Raw genomic sequence first — 25,684 nt, forward strand, 5'->3', positions numbered from 1 at the left:
GAGGGTGAGCGGTTCTTCACATCCCTGTCTATCTATCTATCTATTGCCAGACGCCTTAATCCCACAAAGAGTGGCCTCAGACAAAACGCCTCCAAGTCGCTCTGTCACCCACCATTTGACTGCCCTCCTCTCATCTCACTCCCCCCTCCTTCATTTACCTCTCAACTCCATCCCTCCACCTCATCCTCGGTCCTCCCCCTCCCTCTCCCTCCCTCCACTTCACCTACATACACCCTCTTAGTCAGTCTTTCATTCTCCATTCTCTCCACCTGTCCAATATGGCTTAAAGATACAGTAATACACAACTCTGTACGGTAAGTGTTATGCACAGCTTTGTTTTACTGTTTACATAGAACTATTCCTACTTGTTCTTATATATTTGCTTTAGAACTCAATGTGGTTATACAGTGAAATATGTTATGTTGTAATTTCCTCCTCCTTGCTTTACTATCCTTATCCTTCAGCATGTAGAATTAGATCTCGTAGTCATAGTCTACTCTGTAACAAGCAGCCTCGAAAGGATCATAGGGTCTGTTGCTGTTTGCTGTTCTTTGTATTCCTTTGTACTCCCTCTCTCTTCACTTACCTCCCTCCTGCCTAACATCCCTCTCTCCCTCTCCTTCCCACCCTCTCTGCCTCTCCTTCCCTCCCTCTCTGCCTCTCCTTTCCACCCTCTCTGCCTCTCCTTGCCACCTTAACGCTATCTTCGAGGGCGCTATGTAGCAGCATCCTCCCTCTTAACACTATCTTGGAGGGCGCGGGCTATGCATTATCTCCAGCTACCCCCCCCCCTCCTCTCCTCGGCTCTAAATGGGTAGCGTGTAATTTTTCCCACGTGCAGGTCCGTCGCTTATTTGTTTTTCCACATCAGCAGACGATTTCCACGGAGCGGCAACCCTGTCAGCCTGTCTGTCTCTCCACGTAGCTCCACATTCCTCTCAGATAACTTATTTCCACACCACTTTTCACACTAATAAAGACGATTTGGCTCAACTGAAAGAACAGGCAGTATCAAAGAACTGATGAACAATATCCTGCCTTACCTTTGTTCATCTCGGCAAGATGGGCAAGCTGTTTAAACACTATCAACACTGAGAATAGACACACAGCTCGAGCGTCCTCCCCCTCCCACGGTTAGAGGGCGACTGACGGGATTCGAAGCTTCTTCTTTTTTTTTTATGCAAGAAAGAAGGAACCAAAGGCCAGGAGTCCGCAAACCGTTCCTTCCAAGAAAAAAAACAATACAGAAAAGAACCAAATTCAAGACCCGTTTATTTCGAGATGCCTGGACACACTGCGTTTGAAAGACTGGAGGTCATAGGAAGTAGGAAAGACAGACAAAGGGAGACAGTTCCAGAGTTGACCTGTTGCATAAATGAAGGACTGGGAGTAACGGTTAACTCTTGTATTAGAAAGTTGGACGGTGTTTTAGGTTCGGCTTCCCGTCCCGTAAACGCCTAGCGTATAGCGGGGCTCTCTTTTGAGACCGGGGCTGAGACATACAAGAGAGAGGCAGGACACAAAAACTCCAGGCAACAACCTTACACGTGTATTGCTTAGTTGGACAGGGGAATAAATAGATGTTACAGGCACAAGTATACTGGGCGATTATAAACTCTTGTATCTAGATATGGTTAGTAGTATCTCGCAGGATACTGTTTTGGGTCACAGTGAATAGCACTTGAGGCAGAGTGCTCTTAATCAGGGAAGTCCAGGGTCACTATGCGTGTGGAGTTAAGGTTATTTCTCACTGGGGAGGGTGGTGTAAGGCACTGGGGTCTGACTATGGTTTTAGTATTACGAGATAATCTCTGATGGTAGCGTATGTACTTTGTTAAACTCAACTCGAATTTTGCTCTTAAACAATTATCACTTACTCCACCACTTTGATATTATTATTAAATGATTCTGTACACGGTTCACTGTATCTATTCTTTTCTCCAACACTTTGGTATTGTCACTGACTTCCACTAGAGGGTCTATTCACTGTTCTGCCTAGACACTGCTTGATCACTGACGATGCACAGTTATGGTCACTCCGGTGGTATCTGGCGCCAGGGGCGCGGGCAGAGGGGCAGCACAGCTCTGCCACTGACGGGGCTGGGCACCACCAGGGGCCTCCGTACTCAGAGGGCACAGGATCACACACAGGGGCGTCCGTTCTCGTCCAGGGCTGTGGGTGGCGAAGGGTCCCGCGCTCTCAGGGCTGGGGACAGGAGTGCGGCCCTCAGGGCTGGGGCCAAACAATTGCCTGAATCGGTCGTTCAGGCTCCTTACAGAGGATGAGGACCTCCGCCGTCAAGGTGTGGGGAGTTCCCACCCGGGAGTTCTGAGGGCGGTGTGGGGTTCCCGAGGTCTGCGGTCCCCAGGGCTGGGCGGCGCCGACAGGAAGGGGCTGCGGCACTGGTCTGCATCAGAGTCCGTCAGATAGGTCTCCTCCAGAGCCAGTTGTAGGAAGCAGAGGCCGGGTGAGACTACAGGGCCTCTCCAATAGTCCTCTATGCCCAGGACTCCCTCTATGTCAGGGGTCAGGGAACAGGCATCAGTTTCAGGAAGCTACAAGCCGTCTCCTGCCATAGGGCCCGGCTACTGGCCGTGGCTTCCTGGGGGTGCAGCTACAGGCCATTGCCAAGGCCCGGCTACTGGCCGTGGCTTCCTGGGGGTGCGGCTACAGGCCATTGTCAAGGCCCGGCTACTGGCCGTGGCTTCCTGGGGGTGCGGCTACAGGCCATTGCCAAGGCCCGGCTATTGGCCGTGGCCTGAGAGAGTGCATGGCCGCCAGCAAACCCAGGGGCACCTTTGGGCGGCTACAGGCTGTCTCCTTCAGGAGAAGTGTTGAGTGGCTACAGGCCGTCTCAAGGGGAACACCTTCGGAGCGGCTACTGGCCGTCTGACGAAGGCGGGAACGGCTACAGGCCGTCTCCTTCAGGAGGGGTGTTCGAGTGGCTACATGCCGTCTCGGGGAGAACATCAGAGTGGCTACAGGCCGTCTTCTGACGAAGGCGAGAGCGGCTACAGGCCGTCTTCTTCAGGAGGGGTAAGTGGCTACAGGCCGTCTCCGGTGGAACATGTTCGAAGCAGCTACAGGCCGTCTGACAAAGGCGGGAGCAGTTACAGGCTTTCTCCTGATTACCCTCAGAGCTACTACAGGCCATCTCCTTAGCGAGGGGTGAGCAGCTACAGGTCGTCTCAAGGAAGACACCTTCAGAGCGGCTACAGGCCGTCTCCTGATGAAGACGAGAGCAGCTACAGGCCGTCTTGTTCAGGAGGGGTAAATGGCTACAGGCCGTCTCCGGTGGAACACCTTCGAAGCAGCTACAGGCTGTCTGACGAAGGCGGGAGCAGCTACAGGCCTTCTCCTGATTACCCTCAGAGCGACTACAGGCCGTCTCCTTAGCAAGGGGCGAGCGGCTACAGGCCGTCTCAAGGAAGACACCTTCAGAGCGGCTACAGGCCGTCTCCTGACGAAGGCGGGAGCAGCTACAGGCTGTCTCCTTGGAACCCTCAGAGCGGCTACAGGCCGTCTCCTCAGCACAACAAGCTTCCCCAAACCTTGACCCGAGAAACAAGCCCACACCATGAGTGAATCAGGATGTTTAACTGTGTTTTCTACATACCGTGAGTCAAGTGGGTCACTACCTTTGCGTCGATACACACGTGCTCCTCTGTTACAGGTAACACTAAACGTTGCCTCATCAGACCACAACACTGACAACCATTGCTCCTCACCCTAGTTTAGATATTTATTAGCAAAGGCAAGCCTATGAATTCTCTGGCTCTTGGTGAGAAGAGGCTTTTTCACAGGCCTATGACTTGTGTAACCAAGCTCATGCACCCTACGAGACACTGTTCTCACAGACACCTCACCAAACACTTCTGGGTTGCTCTCCTTAATTTTCCTTGCACTCACATGAGGATTAAACTCCACTGCACGTTTTAAAACATTAACAGACCTTGGGGAAGTTTTCCTAGGCCTACCAGACCTCGGTTTCTTTGTGGGAACTTCACCACTGTTTTCCAACCAAAACCACGCACACCAACGACGCATTGTCGATCGTGCCACACCAACCAATTCACTAATTTCCTTTGTCTGGTGGCCTGCCTCCTTTAGAGCAATGATCTGGGATATGATTTCACTCGATAGTTCACGGGTAGGTGCCATAACAAAGTGGTGAACCCCAAAACACTGCAGGACACTCAGTAAAAGATGGCGCAATTTGAGAGGGACACGCGGTGGAGTTCCTCTCTCTCAGGCAGCCCGTGGGCGACTGAGGTGGGAACCAACCAGTGCGTCGGAAGGCCTCAGGCTACCATGACGTCGTGCTCGCAGTGCAAACTTGTGGCTCAATTTTTACCCCCAAAAATGGGTGATTCTTTTTTGGCCATAAGTATTGCGAGCCCAGCGGACAACGCTGAATAATTTTGACGAGTACTGTAGATAGGCAAGGTATGTGGAAGGTATTAAGAATATATGGAGTGGAGGAGAAATTGTTGAGTGCTGTGAAGAGTATGTACGAGGGAGCTAGGGCTACGGTGCGAGTGGATGGTGAGCTGAGTGAGTTCTTTGATCTCAATGTAGGACTGAAACAGGGTTGTGTGATGTCTCCAAGGCTGTTTAATAAATACATAGATGGGGTTGTAAAGGAGGTGCAAGGTAGGGCAGTGGATGTGGGGGTGGCTCTAATGAATGAGGGTGAGATTTGGAAGATTCCGGTGTTGCTGTTTGCTGATGATACAGTATTGTTGAGTGAAGATGAATGGGAGTTGCAAGGATTGGCGAATGAATTTGGGACAGTGTGTAGGAGGAGGAAGCTGAAAGTTAATGTAAACAAAAGTAAAGTTATGGTGTTTGAGAGGAATGAAGTCACAGAGTGTGCAGTGAGGTTGGATGGTGAGGATATGGAGAATGTGAGTGCATTCAAGTACTTGGGTAGTGTGATGAGTAAGGATGGAACTTTGGGGGATGAAGTGCATGAAAGGGTACAGCAGGGAAGGAAGGTTGTTGGTACACTGAAAGCAGTGATGAGAAATAGGGAGATGAGTATGGAAGTTAAGAAGTCACTGCATGATAGTATTGTGATCCCTACCCTGACGTATGGACCTTGCAAGAGGGGAACAAGTCAAGAGTGAGAGCAGTGGAAATGAGTTACTTGAGAGGAGCATCTGGAGTGACGTGGAGGGACAGGTTGACGAATGAAAAAGTTAAGGAACGTTGTGGGGTGGATGTGGATGTGGTTGAGAAGATTAGGAGAAATACACTGAGGTGGTTTGGACATGTGAAGAGAATGGAAAATGAAAGACTGACTAAGAGGGTGTATGTAGGTGAGGTGGAGGGAGGGAGAGGGAGGGGTAGACCGAGGATGAGGTGGAGGGATGGAGTGGAGAGGTATATGAGGGAGGGGGGGGGTGAGTTGGGGGGAGGGTAGTCAAATGGTGGGTGACAGAGCAACTTGGAGGCGTTTTGTCTGCGGCCACCCTTTGCGGGATTAGGGCGTCGGGCTATAGATAGATAGATAGATAAGCTCGGATACTTTCTGAACAGATCTGGTATACCAGTGCACGTGGGTACTGATAGTGACAGCCAACAAATACTTTTTGAAATATTGAGGAAAATCAAAATGGTTGCCTCATGCCTGAAAATGCTAAATAAGAAAGTATTTGGCCATTTTTGACCAAACTCAGTGGAAATGTAGTGGGTCATGAATGAACATGATTTACATAGTATGCATGACCTTGACCTTGATCTCAAGGTCACAGGTCAGAATCCTTAAAAAAGTTTGAGTCATACCCAATTCCCTTAATATTAAGTCTACAGTGATGATAAAAGTACTTCCATCTAGAATGTGGAGTAATATTGCATCAGCAATGTCAGAATTTTAGTTGTTGTTGTGGCCCAGGGATCAACTAGACATGGGGTGGACCGCTGCCTCTAGTTGCCATTCTGCACTCCATCATCTCCCTTTTAGGACATGGGGCGGGGAGGGTGGGGGGGGTGGGGGTTGAGTTCTGGGGTATCTGTATGACCAAGAGACTCAGTGGCATCGTGTGAAGGCCCTTGTCAGCACCAGAAATTACTTAACGTTAAACTGTGCATCTAACCTCCTGCACCTCTTCTTAATACACGTAGTTCACATCTCATACCTACTGTATCCATAAATATCATCACTATCATCATCATCATCATCCAAACCCTATTTCCCACTAAAAAAATGGGGGAAGGGGGTATATACCAAAAAAGGAGAAGGAAAGTATGTAAGTGTGTTCTGAAAAAGAGGATTTAATGGCAAAGACCTTTCATTACACCATGTATAAGACTGGACAATACAATATAATACAGACCAACAGGCAGTCAGTGTTGCCCTTTTCTATGCCGCATTTCTCTAACCCTTTCTATGTTACACTGCTTTGACCCTATATACTGTAAGTGTAGTCTTAGGATACAGTGAACTAATTTTACACATAATCATCATCATCCTAACCTCTTCTTCCCACCTATGGATGGAGTGAGGGAAAAACGATAGACATAACTTATCTCAAAATAACTAAGAAATACCTTCCTTATTTTACATATAACTTATTCCATAAATAATAATAATAATAATAATAATAATAATAATAATAATAATAATCCAGGAATAGCTAGTCCTACATTACCTAACAAAAATCTGGTATTTTTATCACTCGATATCAAGTCCAGTGCATAGACTCGACCTTCTAAGAAATATATATATAATAAACTTTAGACAGAGAGAGAGAGAGAGATACACAGGTTATAAGTATCATCTTTGAAGAAACAGGACAGAAATACTGGAACACGTGGCTGATTGAGACAATATTTACTTTACATGATCTTCATTTTCTTTTCCTTTTTTTTACCAATTACTTTTGTCCTACATGGGTTCATCTGATGCTACAGGAGGGAAACGTGCTTTTAGAAATGAAACTAACCTCATCTATCCATCCACAAGACACATTATGACGGGGATGAGATGTTTTGGTTGGGGATGAAGTAGAGCAATTCGTATACATTATAATCTCCTTAGGTCAGGTTAGACTGGGTTAGTTTAATTTCTAAAGATACATTTCTGACCACCTACATCATCAAACCAACCCATACAGGACCAACACAAGCTGGCCAAGAAGGGAAGACTGCCTCCCAAAAGTAAAGCTAATAAAGTAAAAACTGACAGCAGATATAATTTTATGCATAAAAGAAATATACAACACACACAAATGACAAGAGAGGTTTTAATTTAGAAAGGACAAGGCTGGAATACTGTATTGATAATTACCTGTACATTTCAAAATACAAAAACATAGAAAATATAAAAAAGCTATTACACTGATCTGAATTTACAAGAGGCCAGACTGAAAAATTATAAAGGCTGTTGTTGTTGCTGTTGTTGTCTGTGGGGGTGGTGGTAGTCGTCTGGCCTCAGGCTCATCTAAACGTGAACCCAGTCAAATGCAGGCTGGAGCTGCCCTTTCCCCACAGTCCACCATGTTCTCTTCAGGGGACAGAGAGGAAGCTAAAGGACATGAATAACCGGACAGTGGATCCACCCAGTTATATCAGTGCCACCACATGAAGGCACCCTCGCCAGCACCAAACAATAGTACAAAAAAATCCACAACAAAGGTATCTGACTCCATTTTTCATTGGGAAGAGACAAGAATGGGATTTCATAATAAAAGAATGGAACACCAAGAGAGAAATATTAAAGTAAAAACATAATACAGTAATAAATAAAAAAATAAAGATCTGGCACCAGTTTAAATCTGAAAGAGACATAAATATAGGGGCAAAATATAGAGAAAATAAAATCTATAATGCAAAAAAAAAAATATTTAGAATTATCTGGCATTTGGTTCGAATTTAAAAGAAGCATGACTGGAAAAAAAAATGTTGAAACATTATAAAGAAAAAAAAATTATAACACATTAATTAAGAAACACTGGTATGAATTTGGAAGAATCAAGGCTGGATTATTTTGCGAGAAGAAATATCTGAAAGTACAAAATGAAGCAAAATATATATATATGTATCAACCAGGAATTAATTTTGGAAGAAATTTTAAAAGACTTTAAAGTATACAAATCTGCAACTTGAAAAATTATCTGGCACTGTTGTGAATCTGGAAAGCACAGAGTTGGAACAAGATATGGATAGAAAAATTTTAGGTTGGGAGAGGGAGAGAGAGAGAGAGAGAGAGAGAGAGAGAGAGAAAGAGAGAGAGAATCAAACTTCGAACAATATTTTAGACAACAGTATGAAATGAGAGAGGGAGAGAATCAACCTTCGCACAATATTTTAGACACCAGTATGAATCTGGGATAGGCAAAGCTGTCTTCGAAAAATGCATCGATTATTCTGCTTAACACAAAAATTAAATAAAAAAATAAGGGTGACATACAAAGTCTACAGAACCACCATCCAATCAGTCTTCAATCCGTCGTGTACAAATCTGACAGAGTCCTAAGACACTGAATCCCTCCTTAGATCCGAACCAGCCAAAAGAACAGCCAGGATTTCAAAGTGGGTCATGGTGAAGTACAAAACAATGCAAAATAATTTCCACAACTTTGGCATGAACTTATACCAGGCAAGGCTGAAAAAAATACATCCATAAATATTCAAAGATACACAAGAAAAATCTACTGAATTAAATGTTCAATGTCATACGAACTTAGAGGCAAGGATACAAAGGGTGCAAACGGTAAGTACAGAAAACGTATACAGTAATGCACACGAGTAAAAATGTATCGGTCTGAATTTCAATAATGGAGAGGTGGAAAAATTGCAGGTACAGAAATCTACAACACACACAAACAATTGCTATTACATCTGTGAGAGTTTTGAAGAGGCTAATTTGGATCACTTTGAAGTAAAATTCGAAATAATTGAAAAAAATAACTCCCTTATTTCAAAACACCATCATCGTAATGGAGAAACAAATTATAAAATGAAAATGAAAATAATAATAATAATAATAATAACAATAAATCAATGCTGGGACACTGTGATATGCGAAAAAATGAGTGTGACTAAAGCATGAAATGAGAAGAATGTGGTGGGGGGGAGGGGGAGAACAGCCAATTCCAAGACGTAAACATTAACTTAGAACTGTAACCCCATAACAGGGAAAAATAAATGGGTATGATTATAAATTATGAGACGTTAAAAAAGAAAGGGGGGAGGGGCATCCAATTCTGAGACACCAGGATTAGTTTCAAAGACCAAGCTGTAACACCGTGACAGAGAAATAAATGGGTGCGGCTGTACTTGTGCAGTAGTAGCGTATAAGAGATAAGTATCGTATTCCTATTTTGGTGAGTCTGCTATGCTCCTTCCTTTGTGATTCACTCAGCACACTACACCTCAGTATCCTTAAGTATGCTACTGGTGGAAACTATATCAATCTCAAATTATATAACCAGCATACATGCAAACATCAAGGTCAAATATGCAGTGTCAACCACAGACAGAAGAGGTGCAACGGTCTCCCTGTGTCACCCAGAATAACGGACTAACTGTCGGCCAGATTCAGTAAAAATATATCATCACTTTTTTCTTCTGTCTACGCGCCCCTACACTGTCGTTTCCCAGGTGGTGACGGAGTGGGAGGAGCTGCCTGAAATTTCCTGAGTACATTTCTGTTTATTTTTATACCTCATTCATAAACTCCTGAAAGCTCTCAAATCTAAATAAATAAATTGTGCCCAGAGTAAACAGACCTGGGGTTGGATTCACAAGCTAAAAGAAAAAAATTACAATTGGTTCCCTACTGAAACTGACACTTAGTTTTGCAGGAGGAATGAAAGACATAAAATTACAACTGATTCCTTTTTGCAATGTGAACGAGAGACGTGGGAAAATTCTGCACTCTGTTTTTTTTGGCGTTAATTCACTTTTACTAGCAGGGGATTTTTGTCCTTTTGCGGCTCATTTCAGGTGGCTCAGTAGTATAGTAAGACAATACTATGACTCTACACTGTTTCCACAGCACTTTTCTTATGACTGACACTGTATTCTAGTGCTAATCTCTTGCCACAGCTCAGCAATTAAGATGGAGGGATGACAATTTTACACCCAGTCAATATGGAGAGAGAATTGTACGGTTAAACCTCAATGTAACGGACTAATTTAGGTGAAGCCTGATCCAACAAAGCTGAAAATCTGTTACTGTACTGCATACCTGATGGTCACCCTCCTGAAGTGGGATTTCAAGTACAAGTTCGAAAATAAATTTGTACAATAGCATATTCTAGTACTATACCCATTTTACACTAATTTGGCCCATATTTTTGCCCCTTTCCAGGGCATTTCACATCCTTGTAATTGCACTACTTCGTGAAACACATATGTGACCCACTGCACTCCATTTCACAGACACTGTTTCTTACAGCTGATGGATGTCTGGTGGCTTCACGGTGTTTGTTAAATCTAATATCTGGCAGGTACATTAAATCAAGGTTTTACAGTACTCCCTGTGAATCAAAATAACTTAAATAATTTTTCTCTAAGATTGTTTCTGAATGAACAAGGCTTGGCAAGGTACTGCATGCTCCCAGTACTTCCTACAAAAAGAAATCACAGTTACAATGGGGAACCAATCATAAATTCGTCTGTGAATCCGGATGTAGAAAACGTTAGGTGCCATTTACTGCCTCATGGGGACTGTGAATCAGGAGGGCTATTTTTTTAGTTTTTATTTTTTTTTAATGTCCAGCAAGCACGACTTAAAGTGTAAGACTTTTTTTTTTTTTAAGCTATGAGAAGACTGGTAAGTGATGAGAGCAAGGGTTGTAAAATTCCTTTTTCTTTAACACTTTCACCGTCTATGGACGTAATCAGTTACATTACTCAGGCCTGCATGACATGACTCTTGTCTAATGAAGGGAAATTCTACTAATCAAAAGGTTGAACAATATCTCAATAAACCTTTCCAATGCTCTAATTTTCAAATACAGTATACAGTGCATCATTTACATCATACTGCATTCTTTATAAAGGTTCCAACATTCCTGGATGCATCAGCCTTGGCCACCTAATGGCACCTCTCACGCTGCTTGATCTCTGACAGCCTCCCTATTCAGTTTCTTGTCCTTGAGGTCACACTCTATGACCTCGTCCCAGTCGTTTTCGGTCTGCCTCGATGTTCAAATTTCTCACTTTCCGCACCCAATTGTCATCCTCCACTGTCTGCTATCCAACCCATTATTGCTCCTTAAAAAGCATAGGGCCCAAGCCAAGCCACTTTGTTCCAACATATCCTCACTTGAATAAACTAATATGGGTTTAGCCTGAATAAAATATCCAAGCATGTCCATGGCAGTGAAAGGGTTAATGTGTGAGAAGATTCCAAAGTGGTGAGAGCATGGGTTTGAGTCAGAAAGTGTACCAGTAAAGATTTTTTTTTTTTCTTTAAGCTAGGAGATTTTTTTTTCTTTTCTTTTTTTCTTTAATCTATGAGAAAGTTGCTAAATGATGAAAGCAAGGGTTTGAGTCAGGCGTGGATCTGCTTGTGCCGAGCCAAATTACCTTTCCGCGAGAAGAGCGCCCCACACTCCTCACATTTGAAGTTCTTGACTCCCGAATGTGAGAGGGCGTGCTGATCCAAATGGGCCTTCTGGGTGAACTCCTTACCACAGTCGTTACACTTGTAGTCCTTCACCCCGGTGTGGAGCAAGAGGTGGCGCTTCAGGTTGCCATTGTTGGCGAACTGCTTCCCGCACTGACTGCACTCCAGGCCACTGTGCCCCAGTGTGTGTTTACGCAGGTCCACCTTCAAGAAATTAAATCCATCAAAATACTGGTTAGGTAAATTAAATGAAGTCTGTTTTATGTCCTGCTCACAGACAGTTGTAAACACTCATGAAAAGATGGAAAAGTAACTAGTTCAATACTTTCAAAACTGGCCATGTCAAATTATGTTACTGCCTAAGAAGAACTCTTTCTGGGGGTGTGGGAGTTTTCTGAAAATGTGGGATGGCAACTATGATAGGTACACGTATACAGTATTAAGAATGACCGGTGTCACCCTGGCCAACCCTCTGACTAGGATACTGCACAGATGTAACCCTTCCTTTCAATTAATACATTAATTTCTCCTGCACATAAAAGAAGGCACTGTACACCCTGAAAAAATATTGTTCAATACCTTTGTGGTGTGATAAAATATGACACATGGACCAGGGTTCATGAATGAATACTGTTTCACTTTTACAAATGATTTCAAAGCTCACTGCACCCAGGGTAATCAATATTTTTCTAGTGGGTGTACACATGCATAGTAGATCACCTTCTTAAGGAACTGGCGTCCACACTCATGACACTCAAAGTTCTTCACTAGTTTGTGTACCAGGGCGTGCTGGGTGAGGGAACGCTCCTGGCTGAACGTCTCACCACACTGCTTGCACTCGTGTTTCAGGCACGTTTCCTTTCCCACAACATCCATCATGGCGTTAACTCCAACTTCGGCAACACCTGACACACAAACAACAACTTTACTCTTTTGTGCCAGTAATACAGAATGATTTCTATACCACACCCTTCACTCCTATGTGTTGAGGGAATCATTCAACTGGCTGGTGTGGGAGGCTGCTTTGTGAAATTGGCATTCGACCATGCAGTCAATGGATATAAAAGGCACATATTATAAAGTATGAAGAGGGTTATGGAAAATAAAAAATTGTGCAAGGTACATGGTGGTAACACTAACTGATCAGTTCCAACAAAACACAAGACACTATGAAGCTCATTTTGTAACTGTGATAGCTAAACCATTTTATATAAACACTACTTTACATCAAGGGGTCCTTGTACTGCTGTTCCAGATATTTAGATACAAACATGACCACTTCCAACTATGATGTTATCTTTCTCCTCCCCTTTATGAATGCCCAGCCTTGTTCCTCATCTTGATGCATGACTTTATTCAAACCAAATAAAGTGATACCACTCTTCCTCTCAAGGAATCCATGGTACAGTTGATGTATTCAATGGACAAGAAGCTAAATAAAGTGCTAAAACCAGCTAATTCCTTCCCAACAGTTTCTGGAAAATCTATCTATCTATCTATTGCCAGACGCCTCAATCCCATTTGGGGTGGCCACAAACAAATCGCCTCCAAGTCGCCCTGTCCACCGCCATTTCACTGCTCTGCTCCCAACTCACACCCCCCTCTCTCATATACCTCTCCACCCCATCCCTCCATCTCATCCCCAGCCTCCCCCTCCCTCTTCCCCCCTCCACCTCACTCACGTACACTGTCTTCGTCAGTCTTTCACCCTCCATCCTCTCCACATGGCCAAACCACCTCAGTGTGTTCCTCATAGCGCTTCCTATCACATCCACATCAACACCACAACGCTCCTTTATATCCTCATTCGTCAGCCTGTCTCTCCACGTGACTCCACAGGCTCCTCTTAAATAACTCATTTCCACTGCTCTCACTCTTGACTTGTGTCCTTCCAACAATGTCCAAGCTTCACTTCCGTACGTTAGAGTTGGTATCACAATACTGTCATGTAGTAACTTTTTCACTTCCATGCTCACTTCCCTGTTTCTTATCACTGCTTTCAAAGGACCAGCAACCTTTCTTCCCTGCTGAACCCTTTCAAGCACTTCACCCTCCAAACCTCCATCCTTACTCATCACACTACCCAAGTACTTAAACGTACTCACATTTTCCAATTCCTCACCATCCAACCACGCTGTACATTCACTAACTTCACCTCTCTCAAAGACCATCACTTTACTCTTCCCTACATTCACCTTTAGATTCCGTTTCTTACACACTCTCTCAAACTCATCCACCAAGCCTTGCAGCTCTCCTTCGTCTTCACTCAACAACACAGTATCATCTGCAAACAACAGTACAGGGCGTTTCCAAACACTATCCTCTCTCACCAGGGCCACTCCAACATCCACTACCCTACCTTGTACCTCTTTTATTACCCCATCCATGTACAGATTGAACAACCATGGAGACATGACACATCCCTGTTTCAACCCAACTTTCAAAGAGAAAAATTCACTTAGTTCACCATCCACACGCACTGCAGTCTTCGCACCATCGTACATACTCTTCACAGCATTCAACAACTTCCCATCTACTCCATATATTCTTAACACTTTCCACAATCCTTGTCTATCCACCCTGTCATATGCTTTCTCCAAATCCATGAAAGCTGCATACAACTTCTTTCCCTTCTCTAGAAACTTTTCCACTAAAGATCTGATCTACACAACCTCTTCCCTTCCTAAAGCCTCCCAGTTCTTCTCCAACTAATTTCTCTGTTCTTTCTCTAACTCTGTCTATAAGTATCCTACCAAACACTTTTCCTATTATACTAAGAAGACAAATGCCCCTATGATTACCACACACTTCTTTTTCCCCTTTTCCTTTGTACAAGGAAATAATTATACCTGACTTCCAATCCTCCGGGACTCTACCTTCCTCCCAGGCCAATCTGCACATCTTCCACATCCATTCTACTACTATCTCTCCCCCATGCTTCAGCATTTCACCACACACTCCATCAATTCCTGGTGCTTTCCCCAATTTAACTTTCTTCATTGCTTCCACAACTTCTATCCTACTGATTTCTTCCTGTCTTCTCATCTTCTCCCAGCCATTCCCCAGCCACTTATACTCGCATTACTTCCATCCTCTACGTTCAACAATTCCTTAAAGTGTTCTCTCCATCTGCTCACTTTTTCTCCCTTCTCCACTAGTAATTTACCATTTTTATCTTTCACTCCCCTGCTAACTTCACTTCCACCCTGTCTTACTCTTTTCACCTCTCTCCAGAACATTTTCTTACAGTCCCTCCACTTTACACTCAAATTCCTTCCAAATTCCTCATCCACTCTCTTCTTACTCTCTCTTACTAATCTTTTCACCTCTCTTTCTTTCCACATATAACTCTCTCTTCCGCCTCTCAACTTCTTCCATGCCCCTATTTCTCATCCATTCATTGTATGCTTTCTTCTTTTGTGCCACAGCCTGTTTCACCTCTTCAATCCACCACGCTGTTCCTTGCACCCCTCTCCGTCTTCTCTTCCTTCCACACACCACATCACATGCTGCACATATTTCTTCTGTAAATATCTTACACACACCTTCCGCGTCTCCCATCTGCTCCAATTCATATTTGCCCAATCGTTCCTCCACTTGTTCTCTTATACTCTGCCTTTTTCTCATCCTCTTGTAACCTTTCCACTCTCCTTGCAACTACTCCTTCCTCTCGTCTTTCCCTTCTTTTATTCCTCCATCTTACTTGCATTCTAATTCTGGCCACCACCAAGAACAATCCTCATGCTCAAAATGGAATGAAGTGCTTGATAGTGCTTGTTTTAGTGAAAAGTATAATGCAATTATTACCTCTTAGGCCTTCTGTCGCCTGATTGCTAGCAACAGTAATGTGCATACTATTATTCACTTAAACTCTAAACAAGCACTTCAAGTTTTCTCTGAGCTAATGTATTATTACACTGGACATAAAAGAATACTGTACCTAGCGTCTATACCAGGTACTTGAAGAAAGAGAAGCTCATCTACACTTGCAGCCAAAACAGTATAAATTATACTAAAGAACTTTGTGTTATGTATGCACAGCATTTGGCTGGATGATAGCAAATACATCTGTGGGTCAGCCATACCTTCCCCCTGAAAAGTGAATGAATGGTAGACCAGCAAAATATGGAGCTGGCAAAATACAAAAACTCTTTAAAGTATGAAAGCAAGTTGACTACAAACAGCCAATGTACATTAACCCCTGCATCCGAGGAGCTCTATCTGGTTTTATTGCCACCATCTCTTATGACTTACTCAGCTTAGGACAGACTTTTATACATGATGGAGTTAGAAACAGCCTTACTAAACCCCTGCAATATGAGAGTCTTTTCCTAGGTTGAATACACTCATCAGGCAGCAGCAGCAGTAGCCAAAAAGGACATCACATGAATACCATGGGGTAATCCCTTCACTTTTAGGACACCTCTCCTGTGCTAGAAATCATCTGGTTTTGGCCATAATAAAGGACAGTGACTTAACTGGAATTAACACCTCAGGGCCAAGGAAAACAGTCTGGGATTAAACCATTAGTGCCTAAGGTACCTGTGTGTTGGATTTTATCACAAGCATACTTAGCATAATACCCCCTACCCATCGGCTCATAGTCACCAAGCTTGAAGGTCCACATCCTGGGCTTTAACTTTTGGATTTTTCTTTTTTATGCTAGGAAGAAGGAACTAAAGGCCAAAAGTTTGCAAGATTTTTCCTTCCAAGAAAAAATACAAACAAAATAATAGCCAAATTCAAATGGCCAATTATGTCCTATTTAAAGAAGTCTAAGCACCAGTGTGTTAACTCTTCCATGGTCAGAACAACTCTGGCACTACATTTCATCAAATGCCTGGTGAGTCTATTCAGTTATGTGAGTCGGTGGGTACTGCCCATCATCCACCCATTCAGCATAGTGGTACTCTATTTCTGGGTAGCTCTACACTGAGTGGCAAGCCAAATGATTTCCTGTAAAGCAAGAAATCATTTAGCATGCTGGGTGGTAACCTTATAACCAACTAACACGTGTTCCCTACATGTCAACAAGTGGGTTGGAGGAGGGTTAGTGCCCCTCCCCGGAAAACAACTAACTCAAAATACAATCAAAGAAGCCTCGGACCAGGAGAGACGGATAGGAGACGACCAAGGACTGGACAAAGGACATGGTTTGGATTGCAACATGGAAAATGAGGGGTGCGAATGATGAGGTGAAAGAGAGAGAGATTGTCTAGGTGCCTGAGGGTGCAAAAGTGGACATATGGGGAATAACTGAGGCTAAATGGAGCAACAAGAGTGTGAGAGTGGGAGTATGGATGAGGTATATGGACAGAAGTAGTAGTGAATGATAGGGCAAAAGAGGGAGTATGTAGTGTTGTGTGCAGGAGATGAAAGGAGAATATAAGAGAGTATGAATCAGTTCGTTCAAGGATTGCGTGGGTAAGATTGAAAATAGGATTACAAATGTGGGCAACTGTGTGCGTATGCGCCAATGCAAGATCATGCAATCAGAGTGAAAGAAGAGTTCTGGACAAATGAGGAAGTGTGCATGGAAAAGTTTGAGAGGAATGAGAGTGTTTTTGACAGGAGATATGAATGGAAAAGTAGGGAATGTGAAGGTGGATGGAGTAGTTGGTGAGCGGTGTGTGCCTGCAGAAGTGAATGTGAATGGCAGTGCTTTAGTGGACATTTGTGCAGGGAGGGGGTTGGCGATAGCCAATACCCTCTATAGGCACAAAATGATCCACAGGTATGTGTGGTGAGAGTTGAGAAGGGTGAGTGGTGAACTGAATGAGTGGAAGGCAATGATTAATTATGTGTTTGTGGATGAGAGAATGAGAAGGTGAGTAATGGATGCAAGAGCATACAAAGGTTAGGTGAGTGGATTTTCACCACCACTTGGTGGTGTTGAAAATCAAGGTTCAAGTGCAATGAAGGAATAGGAGGGAAGGACAAGAGGAAGTAGTCCATACAACAAGTGCAGAAAGGTTGCAGGAGAATGAAAAAAGGGCAGAATATAAGAGAGAAGTGGAGAAGCGTTTGAGTAAATATGATCTGGAGTAGATGGGGGAGGTGGAAGGCGTGTGCAAGATATTAACAGAAGAAATCTATGCAGCATGTGAGGTGGTGTGTGGGATGAGGAGAAGATGTAAGGGGGGTGCAAGGAACAGCATGGTGGAATGAAGAGGTGAGACAAGCTGTGGTGCAAAAGAAGAAAGCATATAGTGAGTGCCCAGATGGGACGCAAAGGCACAGAGGAAGTTGAGATACAGAAGTAAGAGTTATATGTAGAGAGGAAGACAGAGGTAAAAGGATTACTATGAAAGAGTAAGAAGAGAGTGGATGAGGAATTTGGAAGGAATTTGAGTGTAAAATGGAGGGAATGTTAGAAAATGTTCAGGCAAGAGGTAAAGACAACTAGACAGGGTGATAAAGATGTTAGTAGGGGAGTGAAAGATACAAATGGTACTCTGATAGTGAAGAAGAGAGAAAAAGTAAGCAGAGGAAGTGAACACTTTAAGGAACTGTTAAACACAGAGAATGAAAGTAATGCGAGTATAAGTGGCTGGGAGAAGGAGGGAAGTGAGAGGGAAGGAAGAGATCAGTTGGATGGAAGAAGTGGAGGCAACGAGAAAGTCAAAATGGGGAAAGCCCCAGGAATTGATGGAGTGTGTGGTGAAATGCTGAAGCATGGGGGAGAGATGGTAGTAGAATGGATATGGAAGATATGCAGATTGGCCTGGGAGGTAGGTAGAGTCCCGGAGGATTGGAAGTCAGGAATATGTATTCCCCTGTACAATGGAAATGGGAAAATAGATGTATGTGGTAACCATAGGGGCATTTGTCTTTTTAGTGTAACAGGAGAAGTATATGGTAAGATACTTAATGACAGAGTTAGGGAAATAGCAGAGGAATTAGTTGGAGAAGAACAGAGAGGTTTTAGGAAGGGAAGAGGTTGTGTAGGTCATTCATTCATCCTTAGGTCTTTAGTGGAAAAGTTTCTAGAGAGAGGAAAAAAGTTGTATGCGGCCTTCAGCGATCTGGAGAAAGCATATGACAGAGTGAATGGACATGGAAGTTGGAAAATATTAAGAATATATGAAGTAAATGGGAAGTTGTTGAACGCTGTGAAGAGTATGTATGAGGGTGCTAAGGCTGTAGTGCATGTGGATGGTGAACTGAGTGAATTTTTCTATCTGAGTGTTGGACTGAAACAGGGATGTGTCATGTCTTCATGGTTGTTCAATCTGAATATGAATGGAGTTATAAAATACGTACAAGGTAGGGCAGTAGATGTTGGGGCGGCCCTAATGCGGGAGGGCAGTGGATGCTGGAGCAGCCCTAATGAGAGAGGGCAGTGTGTAGAAACTCCCTGTACTGTTGTTTGCAGATGATACTGTGTTGTTAAGTGAAGATGAAGGGGAGCTGCAAGGCTTGGTGGATCAGTCTGGAAGAGTGTGTAAGAAACGGAAACTAAAGGTGAATGTAGGAAACAGTAAAGTTATGGTCTTTGAGAGATATGAAGACACTTAATGTACGGTGAAGATGGATGATGAGGAAATGGAAAATGTGAGTGCATTTAAGTTCTTGGATAGTGTTATAAGTAAGAATGGACGTTTGGAGGACAATGTGCTTGAAAGGGTGCAACAAAGAAGAAAAGTTGCTGGTTATTTGATAGCAGTGATAAGAATGGGCAGTGAGCATGGAAGTGAAAAAGTCACTGCATGATAGTACTGAGATACCAACTCTAATGCCTGGAAGTGTAGCTTGGACCTTGTTGGAAGGACATAAAGTCAAACAGTGATAGCAGTGGAAATAAGTTATTTGAGATGAGCATGTGGATTTACATGGAAAGACAAACTGACAAATGAGGAAGTGATGAAACATTGTGGTGTGGATGTGACAGAAAGCGTTACGAGAAATACAATGAGGTGTTTGGCTGTGTGGAGGGGATGGAGACTGAGAGACTAACAGAGAGAGTGTATGTGAGTGAGGTGGAGGGGGGGAGGGAGGGGGATACCTCCCCCAGTGAGGAATTGGGGTAGGGCAGTGAAATGGTTAGGACAGGGCGACATGGGGGCGATTTGTTTATGGCCATGCCTTACAGGATTGAGGGGTAGGGCAATAAATCGTTAGAGTTGTTTGTGGCCACCCATTACGGGATTGAGGCGTATGGCAATAAATCGTTAGCGTTACGGAAGTATGAGAGTTAATCCTGTCACCCTTAATCCTTCCAAGGTCCAAGTAAGTCCCAGCATTTCACTGCAGTTGATAGCACACCATCTTATTTAATTAAGGGTGAGTCATAAAAGCCAGTGAGTGTTATCTGCAACATACAGAGTCCTCAGTTCATGTCACGACTGTCTTTCAAAGTATTACAACTTTTTTCATGCAACTGTCGCTGTAAATCTTGGGCAAACTGGTGAATTACCTTTTTTACATTTTTTTTTTTTAATTTGTGTAATATTAACAGGCTTTGTCTTTTCTAATTTACTGCCAACTTAATTGAAAAAAAAAAAAAAGTGGTGACATATATAGAGGACTTACAGGTAATCTCCTTTTTAAGTAACTGTATTAAAGAAAAAATAAATATATAAATCCTTATGTACCAGTACTAAAGTTTACATTAAAAAGTAACCTTAATTTTAGCTTGTTTTTTTTGGCTTAAACATGGGGAAGTACACTGGAGTATCTCTAGGAGTATTACCTTCATATTATAATGGTTTTGATTTTTGGCTTGCAGTATTACCATCACATTTTCCTGGTTTTGTTTCTAGTTTGCTCCACGTTGCATAAACACCATTCTACATAGTGCCCTGACCAAGTTATGCCTTAAGGAAAAAGGAGACTATCTGTACCGTATGAAAGATATCCTGGGACTGAAGGAGTGAGTGAATGGTGTACTGTATATATAAACAGTGATGTAACAAGGCTTCATTACACATACAGTACCTAGGTCTGTATCACAAGGCTCCAGCTTTTCAAACACACTGTGTCCAAGCATCTCGCAATGAACGGATCTTTATTTTGGCTCAGTATTGCTTTAGTTTCTTTGGGAAGGATGATTTTTGCCTTTGGTTCCTTCTGAAAAATAAAAAAAAAAGAAAATCAAATCTATGAAATGATTTTATGGGGAGCCAAGGCTGAAATAATGAAGATGTTTGAAAAAATGGGTCTCCATGACTACAGTATTTAGCTCAGGAAATAGATCTTCACTGTGCAGATAAAGAATGACATTTTTAAGCTTTTATCACAAAACATTAGGCTTAAAACACCAAAATTAAAATATACATCTTTACAAGATCCTAGTTTTGAATATCTATGTAACTTGAAGGTATAAATCTTCCCTTTTTACACATATGATATCTATATAATGTACCACAAAAACATTATGAATCAAACACCAAAATTAAAATATGTGCCTTTGAAACGGCCTACTCCAAAATCATTGTGTAACCTCAGAGAATCAAATCTTCCTTCTGCTTACACATAATGACACCTTGATCAGAAAAATATTATGCACAAACAACCCAAAAATATGTATGTGACTTTGGAAGAGCGTACTCGAGAAAAATGGACAACTGAAGAGGAATGGCAAATCCTTCTGCGTGTGCACGATAAAATATGACGAAGTATACATCCCTACATTATTTCAAAACATCAATCTATCCTATCATTACTCAGACATCCAATCCAATCCCAGCCAATCAGGGTGGTACTCCCAAGGGGAATGGGATTGCTGGTGATCGGGAGACATGGAGCTCCAGCTTCACTGGCCACCAGAATATCCTGACCATCCACCTTTGTTGACCTTTTCAGTGTGACACTACCCTGGAAGGTAGACCAGCATACTCTACCAAATACTTTTCTCTATCTCATGCACTACCCTACATACGCTTTACATATCACACAACGTACCCCACTGCGTCACAGAGGTTAATGTCACCAACATTTATTGCTCATAAAATATTTCGGCTCATAGTCACTTTGGCTACTAAAAATTTATTTGGCTAGTAAATCTGAAACCTTAGGAGCCAAATGGCTCGCAACCATCGGCAGTTAGCAAGAGCCCTGAAGATGATACCAAACCATTAACAAGTCAAGTGCAAGCAGATCACTGATCAGCAAATCAGTGATGAGACAGCTTCTGCCTCTTTCCAAAAATGACATCATTATTTTTTGGTAATTACTGCTACAGTATTTTTTTTTTTTTCCATCACCATCATTATCCAATCCAGTGCTGCCTCATGAGAACCATAGAATCCCGGGGCTAGGCAAGTTGGTCCTGACAGTTATGATGAGAGTGACCAGCTTCACTCATCCCTGAATGGCATTATGTGAGCAATAAACCCCAACCACCCTTTGGATATACTGTAAATCTACACAGGCTCAATCCCACTGGAGTGCCTTAATTACCCACAAAACCACCAGGTGCCACAGTTTGGTTACATGGTAACCACCCAGCATAGTAAATGGTTTCTTGGTGTACAGGAAACCATTTGGCTTGTCACTCTGTGTAAAGTCACCCGTAGACAGAAGGAAGGGGAAAGAATGAAGGAAAGTAAGACAGAGGAGGAAGGAAGGAAATAAAGACAGAAGAGGAAGTTATTATTTTTTTTTTTTTACTTGCAAAATATCTCATACACTCAATCCTCGTAAATCGCGTGTTCATAAATCACGGCTAGGTGGCCGTCAGACTGAAGGCAACCTTAAATCACTGTTAAGTCACAAAAATTGCGGATCTAGGCACCCAGTGGGCCTTTTCCGAGGAGAACCGTAAACTGCGGCATTCAGACTGAAAATCGTGACCCAACAACCAATCACCATGCGTCCCTGGTGGCATATGTGCATACTAATGCCGCCATGTTGTTGTTGTTCTTGTCCCGCCAGTCCGCACACTACAGACCGTCGCCATGGAGTACGAGAGTTACCTGCCTTTTTTGTGCAACTTCCCCCCGCCTCCTACCCGCCATGGCCCCTCCCGACCCCCTGATGAAGCACTCTAAGCAGTAAGGCGTCAAGAAGCTGCCGCAGTTGTTGTACTGTCAACGTTTGGAGCTCATGCATCGTGTTGAAAGGGGAGAGAAGTTTTCAAAGCTGGTGAAAGAGTTTGGGAAGAACAAGTGCTGAGAGGTTCTAAGTTCTTCCCAACACCACCCCACTCCATTCACTTAAGCAATTTCGTTATAGGATGAAGGTGAAATCCCTTAACATGGTTTATTTCTATTTAATACATGCACTGAATATTTCTAAATTTGTATGTTTGTGTTTGATGGTGCCTAGATAGGTGTGGGTAGGGTGCTGTGGGGGGTGGTTGGCCAAAGTCCAGACCCAAATTAATTTTTCACATAAGTTATTATTCATAAATCACGGAATTCGTCAATCACGGCAGTGGTCCAGACCCAAATTGCCGTGATTTACGAGGATTGAGCGTACTGTATTTTTTTACCTTACAAAAAGTGTCTCATACCGAAAGAGTTAATGAAGGTCGTACCTAACCTCTCCAGTTCGTAATCTCTTCCAAGCTGAGTAAGATAATCCGGAAATAGTCAGAACAAACTACAGGATAGTCAACAGATTGTGTTCTGCCACTCTGGGTGTTGCAAGAACAGATTTTTTTTTTTCTTTTAAGCAAGCAAGAAGGAACCACAGGCCAGAAACCAGCTGGATTGTTCCCTCCGAGGAAAAAGCAAAAACAAGTAAACAGAGAGCCAAATTCAAGATCCATTCATTTCGAGATGCCTGGACACATTGTGTTTGAGAGTCTCAAGGTCATAGGCAGTAGGAAATAAAGCAGAGAAAGACAGTTTCAGAGTTAACTGTGCAGTAGTGTAAGGAACGCAGGATTTATATTGCTTCATGAAATTATTAATCAACCACTGAGATGATCTGGGTATATGGAAAGGATGAAGGATGACAACTGGGTGCAGAATGTGAGAAGTGTGAATGCCGAGGGTAGGTTATGAGAGACAGACCAAAAAAGGACCTGGGAGGATGTCATAGAGAATGACCTCAAGGATAAGCCACTGAATAAGGATGCTGTCAGAAAATGAGCAGCATGGACAGCTGCCATTAGGTAACCAAGGCCGACGCATGCAAGTATGTTGGAGCCTTTACAAATTATAGAACATACGATTAATGGATGTGCAGAATGCAGACATTAACCCTTTAACCGCGGGTGTCATTCCAGAATGACGTTGCAAAAACTGGACCAAACCGCGGGTGTCATTCTCGAATGTTTGTGAATATTTTGAATACCCCGCGTTTTTTCCGTGCGCCAATTGTTTCAAGGGAGAGTAGCTATTAAGTTCTTTCACTCCAGCCGACCCCCACCTCCCTCTTCCCCCCCCTGGGGCCCCACCTCCCACCCCCTGGGCCCCCCACCCCACCCCTGACCAAGCGCGCATCAGTATCTGTCCAGCTGTGTGAGTGACAACACATGTTGATGTGGCAGTGAAGTGCAGGCAATTACAGTGCCTTTTACCTGTCTCAGTGAACACAGAGTGGGTGTTTATCGTATGTGCAGTGTTCATATATGTTTATAGTATTATTATCAGAATGTGATTGGCATTTGGTAATGGTGTGTGAGCGAAAAATAGTGATTACAACACCGCTGATGTGGCAGTGAAGTGCAGGCAATTACAGTGCCTTTTACCTGCCTCAGTGAACACAGAGTGGGTGTTTATCGTATGTGCAGTGTTCATATATGTTTATAGTATTATTATCAGAATGTGATTGGCATTTGGTAATGGTGTGTGAGCGAAAAATAGTGATTACAACACCGCTGATGTGGCAGTGAAGTGCAGGTAATTACAGTGCCTTTTACCTGCCTCAGTGAACACAGAGTGGGTGTTTATCGTATGTGCAGTGTTCATATATGTTTATAGTATTATTATCAGAATGAGGTTGGCATTTGGTAATGGTGTATGAGCGAAGGTAATGATGTGTGAGCGAAAAATAGTGATTTTACACCCCTCACTTCTAACGGCACTGCCCGTCCTGTGAAAGTCAACGAAGTCATGAAACCTACATCAATGGAAAGCTGAAGGTTAGTACTTTCTAATGGTACCTTATTTTTTTCTCTAGCTTTATTCTTTGCAGAGTTATTAAGGTTAAAAGGTTTGTTTACATTTGGCTGAAACCCCCGCGGGAGAGGACAGTCAGACCAAAACAATACCCGCGGTTAAAGGGTTAAAAAGCATAAAAAAGGATTGAGAGAAGTAGAAAATGATGGTATTGCAGACTATACCATTTCCCCGACACACTACTCTGTATGGTATAAGAGACATGCTAAGGCTGAAGGGCATACATAAGGGCACCTGCATTCACTCTTCCCTAGCCACCTTCAAGGACAATGGCTGTTATAACAAAAGCAATTTACCTCTGCGACAATCAGCCGTCAGTTCCCAGCCGAAGAACCAGATCGGGTGAGAACACAATACAGTAATGTAGCCACTATTGAAGATTCACAAGATTCTCAATACACACAAACCACTGAGCCCCACACCAGACGGCCGACTGGTGATAGCCTGATACCTCAGTTTGTCCGCGCTGCAGTCAGCCTCCAGTCCTCAGCCTGCAACAATAACAAACACTTAATAATCCCTTATTATACAAGTACTGAATATTTTAACTGCCACAATGTTCAAAACATACTTCCAAAGGTTATAGGTAATGCCAGATGATGTACTGTAATTAGAGTATGGGCAATCCCTCCCAGTGAACGGGTCAAAATCTGGACGGCATGAACATACAGTCAGCAGCATAAGTCCTGTCACCTCTCGTGCTTTTCTCCCCATGAACTTTCAAAATCAATGAGATGAATCTATACAAACCAACACTGATGACTTCATCTGGCATCAGATCTGTGCCAAAAACATCATTTGCTGCTGCAGGTCCACGACACTGATTTTCTAAGTCTGTGGAGAGAGAGGAAGGAGATGACAGGACTTTTGATGTTGACTGTACAGGACCAATTTCACTATGTAACAAACTTAAACCAATTTTTTATTTTTATTTTTATGCTACTTCTTATCAATGTTAATGCATAGATTCCAAATATGCTATTTGTTGTTGTGTAAAGCTAGAGTTACAGGAATCATGCAACAACTTATGTA

General features: G+C 43.0%; 1 protein-coding gene across 1 annotated transcript; it reads right to left on the bottom strand.

Annotated features, from left to right (window-relative positions):
* Nucleotides 1–7,272: 7,272 nt before the first annotated feature.
* Nucleotides 7,273–25,071, bottom strand: LOC145396195 (uncharacterized). Its single transcript, XM_080269634.1, has 5 exons — nucleotides 24,949–25,071; nucleotides 20,520–20,651; nucleotides 12,363–12,487; nucleotides 11,543–11,786; nucleotides 7,273–7,508 (listed from the first exon to the last, which is right to left on the bottom strand). Exons 2-5 carry the CDS (start codon nucleotides 20,569–20,571, stop codon nucleotides 7,462–7,464), a joined length of 468 nt encoding a protein of 155 aa, XP_080125760.1. The 5' UTR covers nucleotides 20,572–20,651; nucleotides 24,949–25,071; the 3' UTR covers nucleotides 7,273–7,461.
* Nucleotides 25,072–25,684: the final 613 nt, after the last annotated feature.

Source organism: Coenobita brevimanus, chromosome 35 (genome assembly GCF_032717465.1).
Source record: "Coenobita brevimanus isolate Jiangsu-jjx chromosome 35, ASM3271746v2, whole genome shotgun sequence".
In the NCBI taxonomy this organism is placed as follows: Eukaryota; Metazoa; Arthropoda; class Malacostraca; order Decapoda; family Coenobitidae; genus Coenobita; species Coenobita brevimanus.

What these genes read in the sequence shown, in the direction of transcription:
- LOC145396195 (XM_080269634.1), bottom strand. Translation starts at nt 20,571, where the DNA reads ATGCTTGGACACAGTGTGTTTGAAAAGCTGGAGCCTTGTGATACAGAC. An exon ending in GCCTTGTGATACAGACCTAG is followed by an intron (nt 12,488 to 20,519) that starts GTACTGTATGTG and finishes TTTGTGTGTCAG; the next exon opens with GTGTTGCCGAAGTTGGAGTT. An exon ending in GGCGCTCTTCTCGCGGAAAG is followed by an intron (nt 7,509 to 11,542) that starts GTAATTTGGCTC and finishes TGTCCCCTGAAG; the next exon opens with AGAACATGGTGGACTGTGGG.